Genomic DNA, 12,724 nt, shown 5'->3' with positions numbered 1-12,724 from the left:
TCAAATACTTATACATTCTCTTCTTAGTGGAAAAGACTGCAAGTAAGTTTTCCAAAAGGGGTTATTGAAGACGAATGTGTTTCTAAAAGTATTTCCGTATTTTCGCTTCTGTTTTTTTGCTGTTGTTTTGTGATGCGAAATCGAAAGTATGTTTAAATCCGCCATTTCTCGCCATTTAAGACCATTTGTTTATTCTACATGGCAATGCATTTGTTCATAACTGACTTTATTTGATCTAGTGTTTTGTGTTGCTGCTAACTCCAGATATTTCTTGATCTCATTAAGGATCACAATCTCCAGGTCAAACCGAACAGCAGATAGTTTTCTCAACCCAGTGCTGATCTCTGGCAGTTTATCTGCAGTATGTCAGAGGAGCGAGGAAAGGACTCTCCGTCTGAGATGAGTCTCTCACACAAACAGAGGTAAGACTGAGTCTGTTTTCACACAATCATTTTAAACACTGCTGGACTTTCACATCTTTGCTCTAAAAAAGCTTTGCTAAAATAACATTAAATATATTTAAAAAGTAGCCAATAGATTATAATATCTGAGAACTGAAAATCAGAATCATAATTTACAGTCGCTCTTCAGCATTTGATATGTAGATACTTGAGTAAATTATTCCACATCAGTGATTTTGTTTTTAGGTCATAAATGTATATTCAGACATTTAAAAATGACCACACACTTAATTTAAAGGGGTCATATGATGCTTTTTAATGTTTTCATTTTCCTTTAGTGTGTAATGTATCTGTTTGTGTAAGATCTTCAGAGTTATAAATATCATAGTCTCCTACAAAGCGATTTATTCTCTCTAACAGAGAACACTGATCCAGAAATGACTAAAATGCCTTGATTGAAGTCCAGATATTACTTTCACAAATGTCTGCATCACAATGTGAAATATTAGCTTGATGTCCAAAGGTTTCCACAAAGAGAAGACGAGTCTTCAGTGAGTTGTAGTGTTGTCGTCATGTTGTGGAGACGCTGTGTGTTTGGATGCGAAAGCAAACCCGCTTTATTTGGAATCAGTGGTTAAGATTTATTTATTATGCTGTTCCTGAGCCGTTAACCCAAAGGTTAGCTTGTGTACAGCATGCTTTATGGAGCTGCAGTGCATACACACCTGAGCTATACACACCTAAATAAACTGTAAATAAAATACAATAAACCACACCTAAATAGCATTTTTTTTTTTTATGTTGGTACTTCAGTACATAAAGTTGTTACGGTGAAAAAGAAAAATTATAATTTTAAGAGATTGTATCTGAAAGGTAAGAGAGTTGCAAAATGAAAGCTTAACAATGTGAGACATTCAGCTCAGACTTGGACTCTGTATCAAATGGATAATTATTACGATGACATTGTTATTGTAACACCCAATAAACAAAGTGATGACCTTTTAAAATAGTGTCATATGGTCTCTTTAATTGAAGTATGCTAACAGAACTGTGTAGCACTGACATTTCTTCTCTCAAAAAAGAAAAGGTTGTCTTCAATTAGATCAGAAATGCTTTACAGATATTGTGAAACAAATGTGAGTCTGTAAACAAGAATAACTGCTATCTTTAAAGCTCTGCAAGTGTTTCTGTGAAGGACTAGAGAGAATGAGTGCCAATATAAAACACGGATGAACCTCATGTAGTAAAGTTTTTCTCTCTGCATCATTAGTGAAAGTTCAGATGCACATGTGTCCAGCTCTGTGTCTGTGAAGAGTGACCGCTCAAAGGGTGAAGTACCAGACTTCAGTGGAGAAACAGCATCACAAACCATACGGTATTTGATGTTTCTTATTTTTTCTTTACAAATGTGTTAGAAAGTGTATAATTATCATTAAACTTTATAGTTCATAAATGTATCAAATATTTGTTTTCCTTTTGCTAGAACATGTTAACAAGAGATTTTAGTCATATTTCTCCAGAAATGCAATAATTTGATTAATTTTATTGAGCAGCGGGCTTCAGAATGAAACCTTAGATCCAGATTTCCAGACTAACGGGAACCACAAGGACTTTACATACAGTTTCCTACAGGTTTTCCAGGTAATAAAACACATCTTCATGAATAATTAATAAATATGACAAACAAATGTGTTATTGAATAAGAGTGCAAGAGAAATGTTATTTCTAATTATTCTTGACCATTATTTTTTAAGAACCCATAAAATAAGAATGTATTATTAATACTGACAGCTAATTAACATTAGTCTTAAACTGATTTTTTACAAACATTTTTAATTATTAAAAAAATAGTAGTTATTATCAAATATGGATGAAGATTTTTTTTCTTTCATTTATTTTTTTCTTGCTTTGTAGGATCTTGAGAGCATAATAATCACATTTCTAAAGAAAGAACTGGACAAGTTTAAGAAAATATTACAAAAAGAGGACGTGCAATACTTTGTGAAGGATTTTAATGAGAACAGATGCAGTATCAAAGAAGCAGCTCTTGATCTCACACTCTACTTCCTGAGAGAGATGAAGCAAGATGAAGCTGCTGATACTCTAGAAGGTAAGAGACTCATGGCAATCTGCCAGACTCACTTATAAATGTAGGAGAGAAAATAAGATTAAAATATTCTGTATTTTTGTTTCTGTTTAGATGAGCTGCTCTTCATTCATCAGCTAAAATGTAGCCTAAAGAAGAAATATCAGTGTGTGATTGAAGGAATTGCAAAGCAAGGTGACTCTACACTTCTGAATAACATCTACACAGATCTCTATATCACTCAGGGTTGTAGTGAACAGGTCAATACTGAACATGAGGTAAGACAGATTGAAGTTGCTTCCAGACGTCATGAATCAAAAGAAATACAGGTTGAATGCACAAATTTATTTGAAGCACCTGAACAAGACAAGCAGATCAGATCTGTACTGACAAAAGGAGTTGCTGGCATCGGAAAATCAGTCTCTGTGCAAAAGTTTGTTCTGGATTGGGCCGAAGGAAAAGAAAATCAGGATATCAGCTTCATATTTCCTCTTCCATTCAGAGAGATGAACTTAAAGGAGAAAGAAAAACTAAGTTTGATGGACCTTATAACTCAATTTTTTCCAGAGTCAAAAAATCTGAACCTTACAAAAAGGAACCAAAAAGTACTGTTCATTCTTGATGGACTGGATGAATGTCGACTTCCTGTTAACTTTAAGGATAATGAGACATGTTCTGATGTTTCATCACCAGTCTCTCTGGATGTTCTCCTGACAAACCTCATCAAGGGAAATCTGCTTCCTTCTGCTCTCATCTGGATCACCACCAGACCAGCAGCTGCCAGTAAGATTCCTCCTGACTGTATCGACCGGCTGACAGAGATACGAGGATTCAATGATGCACAAAAGGAGGAGTACTTCAGAAAAAGAGTCACAGATGAGAATCTGGCCAAAGAAATTATTGATCATGTTAAACAATCAAAGAGTCTCTTCATCATGTGCCACATACCAGTCTTCTGCTGGATTTCAGCCACTGTTCTCCAGAACATTTTAGAGGAGAAAATAAATAATGATGTGAAAAACAATCAGGCTGATGATGCCTCCAAAACACTGCAGGAGTCAAATACTGAAGACACTCCCAAGACTCTGACACAAATGTACACACACTTTCTCAGATTTCAGGTCCAGCAGAGCAGACGAAAGTATGATGGAGAATATACACCAGATGTTTCCTGGGATAAAGATGCCATCTTTTCACTGGGGAAACTGGCATTTCATCAGCTGGAAAGGAACAATGTGATCTTCTATGACACAGATCTGGAAGCCTGTGGTATTGACGTCTATAAGGCATCAGTGTATTCAGGCATGTGTACCCAGATCTTTAAGGAGGAAACTGGGATTGTTCTTGGTACCATGTACTGCTTTGTTCACTCTAGCATTCAAGAGTTTATTGCAGCTCTTTATGCACATCTGTTTCTAGACATAAAGAAGAGAAGTATATTTGTTCATGAGTCTACAGAACAGGAAAACAAAAGTGAACCCATGATTGATTTGCTCAAGACTGCAGTGGACAAGGCACTAGAGAGTGATAATGGACATCTGGATCTTTTTCTTCGATTCCTCCTTGGTTTGTCACTCCAGTCCAATCAGAGACTCTTACAGGGTCTGTTGACACAGCAAAATGGAAATGACCAGAGTAAAAAGGAAATAGTTCAGTACATCAAGCAGAAATTTGAAGCTAATCTGTCTCCAGAGAGATCCATCAATCTGTTCTACTGTCTGAATGAACTGAACGACCAAACTCTGGTGAAAGACATTCAGACCCACCTTAGCAAAGGAAGTCTGTCATCTGCTGATCTTTCACCTGCCCAGTGGTCTGCTTTGGCCTTTGTATTGTTGACATCAGAGGAGGAGCTGGAGGAGTTTGAGCTTCAGAAATTCAAGAAATCAGACGAGTGTCTCATTAGATTATCAGCAGTCATCAAAACCTCCAAAAGAGCTCTGTAAGTTAATCATTTTTTGCTTTCATCTTTTATCTAGGGCTCCCATGCATCCTGGAAAACCTGAAAAATTATTCTTAAAAATAATTACTGATTTTCTTTAGTCCTGGAAAATGCGTGGGAAATTAGAGAAATATACACTGTGTGCATAATTATTAGGCAGAAGAAAAAAAAGTTGCATGTTAATTGCAAAAAAAGTAAGAATTAATGTTAAGAATTAGATATGAAACCATCAGGAACCATTTAGTCTCCAGTGCCACCATTTTTCAGAACTGCAACCTACCTGGAGTCTCTAGAAGTGCAATGTGTCAGGTTCTCAGAGACTTTCTCTTTTGAGTTTATCCTCCAGAATTTGGCAGTAAGTTTTGGGACTTCAGTTTTAGTCCATCTACTGTCCTGAAATATCTGTCTTGCAGAGATGGACCAAAATGAACTCTTAACCCTTGTGGACATTTTTGTCCATTTCAGTTTTGTTTTTTGTTTTAAGTGTGTCTTTGTTAATGCCATCTGAATAAATCGTGGCTCAGGTGTGTATTTTTATTGAAAATTGTAACATTTCATCCTCATTTCCTTCAAAAAATCGATTTTACCCTCCGTACAAAAAATACTCACACTCAGGACCTTAAGGACAAAAATGTCCACATTGAAACCCATTCTATCGGAAATGCTTCAAATTTTAAATTTTTACCATTTTTTACTAGACCGTGCCATTTTTTTCAAATTTGGCATATGAAAGAAATACTCACTTTTTGTGTTTTCTGCTTATGCATATTATAGCCTATTATAGAGTCAATTGGAAAAATAATGCAGCTAAAATTGTGTGGGTATGTTGGTAAGGATGTCAGAGTGTGGTTTGCATGTGTTTACTAAATTTTTTATGGGTGTAATATGTTTGAAAGAAATGATATTGTACTGGCAATCAAAAATCCCACTCCATATATGAGTCTCACCCTTGGCAGGGTCATAGGGTCATGTGAAAACTAGGAATAAGGTCAAAGAAGGTTAATGAGCGTTGAAGACTTTTCTTTTTCACCCAAACACACATCTTATTCCTTGATTGCACTTTTTCATTTGTTATTGTTTTTGTACAGAAATAAAATCTGAGCTTGAATTTGATGTAGAATTTCAGAAGCCCTTAAACAGATTGTTTTTGTTTTCACCACAAGAAAACACTGATTGTTTAGTCTGTATACAAAGTTTAAGTGTTCGCACAGTCCAGACTTTGTTCACAAAGCAAAACTTATACATTATTTGGTGCTTGAGGGCTTGGTCATTTCATTGCTTGCAAGATGAAGAGACGTTACTCAGCAGAGGAATCTCTGGAGCTAGTGTTGCCCACTGACAGACAGCATTATGGAAAGAAACCAGCTTTTAAAGCATTACAATTCTGAAAATGAATTAATGTTTGGTTATTATGAATGGAAGAGATGCTGATGAAAAACAACATTCAGTGAAAGTAGAAAAAATATATTAATATATAACATTTCTATGACAGTTCTTTGACATGGATATTTTTGTCCATGTGTTAGTTTTTTTTAACAATCTGACACTACATAAAAAATATAAATGCCTCAAAATTAATGTTGTTGTTCTTCATTGACACACCCAAGAAGCTAATAAGTAAAGAAAAAGATTCTGCTTATCATTTAATATATGGAAATTAACTACTATTTTTCATTTTTTCATAAAAAACACCTGTGGCATTATGTAAACAAACCAGAATTTAAAGGGTTAAAATTCTGAAAATTAATGAATGTTTGGTATCTATGGATAGAACAGATGCTGGTTAAAAAATTGACATCAGTGAAAGTGGGAAAAAATATTAATAAATCATATTTTTATGGCAGTTTTTGGACATGGACATTTTGGTCCATTTTGCACCTATGTGTAACTTTTTTTTTTTTTTTTTGAATGCACAATGGTTAAAGCTTACTGCCAGATTCTGGAAAATATATTTTTGAAAGGTGCTGCAAGAGGATGTGGTGCTGGTCCTTTAAGAGCCACTCTCAACTAATCTGTCTATAAAGCCTATAAAAAAAACAGTCTCCATGTTTTTCACAACACTTCAGAATGTTATTCTTATTAATTGAGTCATTTTTTATGTTTTTTTGCCCAAGCAAAGTCTCTGAGAACCTGACTCATTGCACTTCTGGAGACTCAAGGTAGGTTGCAGTTCTGGAAAAAGGTGGCACTGGAGACTAAATGGTTCGATGGTTTCATAACTAATTCTTCATCGTAAATCTTTGCAATTACCATGCATCTTTTCTCCTCCACCTATTTTTCTCACAATGCAGACGCAACAAGCGTTTTTTTTTGTTCGGTGGTCATGCCTTAACTTAGCAAATTCCAGTATTGCATTAGTATTGCATTCTTCTCATGGGCATTTAATAGTTTTTGATTTTTCAGTCTGAAGTAAATCTTTTTTTTTTTTTTTGGCTCATTTTATCTGTAAAAGAAAATGTCCCTAATAATTCTGGACACCTGAATATGAGGAGTTTTTCACTTCCAGCCTTCATGGACAATTATATTTCACTTATAAATAATTAAATATGAAATGAATAGTAGTTATTAAGATTGATCTGGTTTGGAATTGGTCAAATGTGCTTGGAAAAAATATGACCACAATATCAGCGTGCCTAATAATTATGCACACAGTGTATACTATCATGAAAATCTTGTTAAATTATAAAATTTATAAATTTTAATGTAGTGTTTTCAAGGTTTGAAAAATGTTTGGATTTTGGATGAAGTGCTTGAAAGTGCTTGAATATGCAGTTGCATCAATTTCATATTAATTCGCTTTCATATTAAATAGTTATTTTTTTGTTATGCTGATGGAACAGAGCAGCAGATAAAATATACCGGGAGCCTATTACTCAGTCCATGATGGCTTGAAAACGTCAAATATGTATTATGTTTAAAACGAGAATTTGGGGCTCACAAAATCGCCAGCCCGATGTCTCGGGGCTGTTGTGTTTTCTGGTCGGGCTACCAAAATGTTTCACTGGACTATTTTAAAGTAGAGGGCTCCTGTGGGTCCTTAAAACACCTCACTTTAGTTGTATCAAATTTAAGGCTATAAAAAGTTTTAAATATATTAAATAGTATAAGAAAAGGCTTAATTATAAGTTTAAGAGTTGGGAACAGAAATACTAGTATCGCGATAGGGCTGGATAAAACTTCAAAAGGCAAAGACGTCATTGAATATATATGCACGCTGCACGTTTCAAAGTCAAAACGCGGCAAGGATGTCTTTATATGAATGTGTCTGAAGTTAACGACTGTCCTCAGAATGCTTAATGCTCAATACTGCTTTGTGTACAGCCGTAACTAGGAAAACGGTAATATTTCAGCGCTCCTAAAGCGAAAAAAGTCCTTGATATTTGTGAATTGAAAATATTTTTTAATTAACAATTACACTCCTATCTGATTTTCTATGCTTAAAAAATTGTCTTTTTTCATTTGGGCTAGTTAAATTTTGTTAATAATATTATAGTTTATTTTTGATTACATTTTAGTAATTTTAGGCTGAAATGTATTTGTGAAAAAGCTTCACTTTTTTTTTTAACAAATTTTAGTTTAGCATCATATTTTTTACAGTCATTTTATACCAGTCATTAATGTGTTACCACAGCCCTACTCCACTCATACAGTATTACTTTTATTTGTGCAGGTCTTAAAAAGCCTTTATTTTTTTTATTTTTTTTTTTAATACAGCAGATACTCTGTAAATTTTATTAAATATTTTAAATTATGTAATTTGTATACTGTATGTTGGCTATTTATATTAGGCAATGTTATATGCAATCCATACAGTTGTTTTTTATTAGCACAATAACATCTGATTTAAAATGAACTCATGTATGTGAACATGTAATTTACCAAAGTGCTGGAAAATCTTAAAAAAATGCACTTTGAAAGTGCTTGAAAAGTGCTTGAATTTTACTTTGGAAAAGGTGTAAGAACCCTGCAAACAGGAGTGGAGCAGTCTAGTTTCCTTTGGAGTGGAGAGCGCCTTTCTGAAGATTACACTCGCTTAATACACTTAGCAATGTTTCATTAATTTATCAAAATATAAAAAAAAATATTTTCTGCATGGTTAAATTGATATAAAATAGCATTTTTGTGATAAAATAAATATAAATCGTGTAGGCCTCCAAGTCACATTTTATTATTACATTCAGAAGTAGGCCTAATGCAGAAGCTAAATGCTTACAAAAACTTTAAGAATGGGTAGGCTATTGTTGTTCCCCTCACACCACAACACATCCTTTCAATTTAACAGTATTCAGAAAAGAATAAGAATGAAAAATATAAGCTAGGCTAAATAAACTACAAGCCAAAACCAATTCATGTAGGCTAAAGCGAAACTGAAACTATAATGTTGGGTCTCTCATTCAACACAAATCCAAATGTTTCCGTGTTTTAAGATGTATTTGAATGCCAACAAAATATGTATTATATAAACCTGGCAACCTCACTCATATTTTATTATGATCATAAAAAGTCTTTATTGTCAAGTTAGCATTGCTTAACTGTGTGATCACAGACACTTATCCTTTCTAATTTAATTAATTTCTATATCTATTAATTTTCTAATTAATAATCTTGGCGGTTAACGGTTAATAATCGGTTAACAAGCATCGAAAAATAACCGAAAATGAACATCCCTACTGTGGAATAAGCAATAGTTTGTCTAGTCTTACTAAAAGTAGCCTAAATTCTAAAATCCTGTAAATCTAATTTAGGCTAAAAAAAAAAACTGTCAAGTAAGTTGCAAACACTAAGACTTTGAAACACTATGAATGATTTGAAACCTCGGCAGATATTCTGATTTCTGGTTTGCTGTTTCCATAGACCTGCAAACACAAAATTAATCGCTTACAAACATTACTTTTTATTTACAAGTAAAATACACAAGAGCATCTTTTAAACAAAATATTTCCTTGCCTGTTTGTTTTCTATTTTTAATAGAAATAAATATTATTAAACAAATTAAATAATAAAAAATACTATTAAACTAAACGTTTACTATTAAACTTCAAAATGTTAAGAGCATAAAAAAATACAGATCTTGATTCTTCATGGTCGATTCTGATTGCAGATGTTTTACAAGAAAATGGGCTGATTCTGAAAGCCCTTTTTATGTATTTATTTTACGCCCTAAGCAAGGGACAAGAATGAATAGTAATATGAGTACATAAACAAGATGTTTATTTTCTCTATTATAGGTACAGCCATTTAAATTAGAGACAACCACTGCATTTTTAAAGAATCTACAGTTAAATAACAAAAAAAAAATAAAAATAAAGGACACAGTTCTTTCTTATTAGTGTAGACAATAAATGCAACCATAATCAAAGTAGGCTACTCTTTCAATATTCAAAGTGCAAATAGAGACCGAATTTTTTAAGCATGGTACAGAGTTATAAACAACTACACAACTTATTATAGCCCACATACTAATGACAGCATAGATATTTTATGTAGCCATGAGCCATGAGCAACCGCTGGCGACCGGATGTGGGCGTGTCCAGCGACTCGACAAAGTTCAGAATCTCTCAACTTTATGCAAATGAAGAACAACTTTTGGGAGTGACAGCCAATAGGAAAGAAGAAAATAGTGCTCATGTGATCCAGACGGAACAGCGTTTTCATTTTTGCCGTAGATAAACTCATGTAATGGAAAAAGTACTCTCTCCTTCTCATTCATATTTGTTTGTATGCATGGATTCAGTGTATATTTATATTATATTCAGTCTTTTGCCTCAAGTGTTTGTATCTGGCGGCAAGAAACCTAATTCGCCATCAACAATGACGTTAAGCAACCAGTAATGACAACGCCCAATAGCGACCTCATCGCCAACCTCTGGCGATATGCAGCGACAGAAGTCGCTGCTAGTGTGAACGGGGCTTAAACGTTGTGGGGTATTAAATTGTATTTGAATGCATGTTTTACTTTTGTTTCGTTTCAACGACCGTGCGAAACTCTCAGCAGCGCTGTGCGTCCATTCTACAATACAGGAGATTACTTTAACAAAACCATTTGAAATTGGGAGGACACAAACGGGATTTTGAAAAGAGTGTCCCCAGTGGAGCTGCCGCTGAGTTATCATTTGATGTGAATGTATGCCGCGTTGTATAGTAGCCTATATTGAGACTGAGGCGCCAGAATAAACAGAATGTGTGCGCTGTAAGACAAAATAATATAGTATATTTCTTCAAAAGCCGATTGTGGAGAACTGTCCACAATAAAAAAAATCGTTATATCACACACCCCTAATTGCAATGCAGTTTGGGCAGATCCGGAACCGAGGTTAGTTTTTAAAAGATACAGGGAGGAGGAAGGGATTGAGCAATTGGGTGTTTTCTGTAAGTAATGTATTTGTTTACATAATTTATCTATTTTTTATTTTTCTTATTTTTTTTGTAGATATGTATTATGTAAATATGTATATCAGGGAAAACTGAATGTTGTAGTGATTAGTGGAGAAGGGGTAGGTTTTAATAAGCTTATGCTTCATCCTACTCCTTTTCGGACATGTTGGTTTTATGTTATTATTATAAATTGTTTGTTTTTTATTTTTATTTTTATTTTTTTTTTACTTGTTAATATTGTTATTTGTTTTATGTTTATGTTCGAAATAAAAAAAAAATAAATAAAAAAAAATAATAGTTGAGAGAAAAAAAAAAAAAAAAGTCCGGTTTCTAATATCTCACATCTTCATTAAAGGTAATATTATAAATATTAAGTTTAAATGGTTGTAATGTTGGAGAGAACAGCGAACCTGTCACTGCATCAGCAGTCTTTGAAAAGTTTTGTAAAGAAATGAAACCAATTAAACGTCATTTATCGCAACTCTCTGCGATACCAATATCGTGTATACTGTTATCACGATAACAATAATTATTCGATATATCGTGCAGCCCTACTGAGCGGAGTGCACACGCACAGGGCGGAATATTAAGATGCGTTTCACACCTCTCCTCTTCACTCACATGCTCTGGTTAGTAGCAGAAAGTGCTTTGTTCAGGGATGCTGAGGTTTGACATTTGAGAAAAGTATTTTAAATGATGATGGTTAATCCATCAAATGTCCACTCAGATGTGGGCAGTGAATGTCAACAGATAATCAGCTACCTATTGATTGTGATTCATTTTAATGTTTAATTCCAGCCTTTCTGTAGTACCAGTAGTACAAATACTGGATCAGTGTGGTTACCGCTAATAGGCTGCTGCTTTCCAACAATTTTGTGCATATTTTTGTGAGCACACTGTAAAGAGCATTGTGTTTTTACATCAGGTTTTAAAGCCAGTGTTGAGCACATAATCGGAATGATTAAGTGTTAAATCAGAATTCACTTAGTAATGCTTTTCCTTGAAACCATGGAACTAACACTTTTAAATGTATATTTCATTGTAATTAAAGCTGTAGATTAACTGTTATTATTTATTATTTGTATTTAGCAAATGTATTTAATCTAATGATTCTGTAATCTTATTTCCGTCATAGGTTAAATGATTGTGGCTTAACAGACAAAAGCTGTTCAGCACTGGCTACAGTTCTTGGATCAGATACCAGTCTGAAAGAGCTGAACATGAGCAATAATAATCTGCAGGATTCAGGAGTGAAGCTGCTCTGCACTGGACTGGAAAATATGAATTGTCATTTGGAGATACTGAGGTAAGTTGTGTGACAATAGACCAAAATTGAGCTCAACAATTTTGGTGAAATAAGGTGAAAACCAGATTTAGATAATAAACAAGTCTGTATGTTGTACATAGAGATACTTTTTATATATACACCTGCCATGGTGCTCTTTTTCTAAATTGGTTTGTCGTGTGTGTGTGCATCGAGGCTTAACTCCTCCATCCATAATACAGAGGAGAATTGTAAATGCACGACCATGTAAAGACAGAAATTACATACTTTTGTGTAAATAAGATAAATAACATAGGGCTATTTGATGTGATCAAGGAGAGAGACACTGCAGGCAAAAACAATTTTTTTTTTCGTGCACCCAGGCTAGTGGAAAGAAACCATCCAAAGAACACTTAAGTCTTTATTTTGAAGCACTTTATTTGTGTCAATATATTTCAGTTACAATACATATTTTTAAAGGCTTTTTTTGTCTAAATTAGTTTTTCTTCTACACTGAACCATAAATCTCCACTTCAGGAACACTTACACACAATAGATTTTACAGTTGTATTCCTGCCTATGTTTTTACAGAGGGATTTGTACATATAATTTGCTGGATTTTATACCATTTATTTCCCAAATAATAACTTTTTTTT

At 33.9% G+C, this 12,724-nt stretch overlaps 2 protein-coding genes across 2 annotated transcripts in view; both read left to right on the top strand.

The window, feature by feature from the left end:
- The window catches only part of LOC141337911 (uncharacterized), a 536,025-nt gene that overhangs the window by 76,169 nt on the left and 447,132 nt on the right, over positions 1-12,724 (top strand). The gene's annotated exons all lie outside the window — the stretch shown is intronic.
- LOC141338850 (protein NLRC3-like) lies at positions 364-12,114 on the top strand. Its single transcript, XM_073844465.1, has 6 exons — positions 364-422; positions 1,672-1,776; positions 1,955-2,042; positions 2,316-2,511; positions 2,602-4,429; positions 11,940-12,114. The coding sequence occupies exons 1-6, from the start codon at positions 364-366 to the stop codon at positions 12,112-12,114; spliced, it is 2,451 nt and encodes an 816-aa protein (XP_073700566.1).

This window comes from Garra rufa, chromosome 7 (assembly GCF_049309525.1).
Source record: "Garra rufa chromosome 7, GarRuf1.0, whole genome shotgun sequence".
NCBI lineage: Eukaryota > Metazoa > Chordata > Actinopteri > Cypriniformes > Cyprinidae > Garra > Garra rufa.
The sequence above is the reverse complement of the archived record's forward strand: the minus strand, read 5'-3'. Positions and strand labels throughout refer to the sequence as shown.

Bases quoted from the DNA above. Each gene is read 5' to 3' on its own strand.
- LOC141338850 (XM_073844465.1), top strand. From the start codon at position 364: ATGTCAGAGGAGCGAGGAAAGGACTCTCCGTCTGAGATGAGTCTCTCA. The intron at 423-1,671 runs GTAAGACTGAGT...CTGCATCATTAG, and splicing joins AGTCTCTCACACAAACAGAG to TGAAAGTTCAGATGCACATG. The intron at 4,430-11,939 runs GTAAGTTAATCA...TTTCCGTCATAG, and splicing joins AAAACCTCCAAAAGAGCTCT to GTTAAATGATTGTGGCTTAA.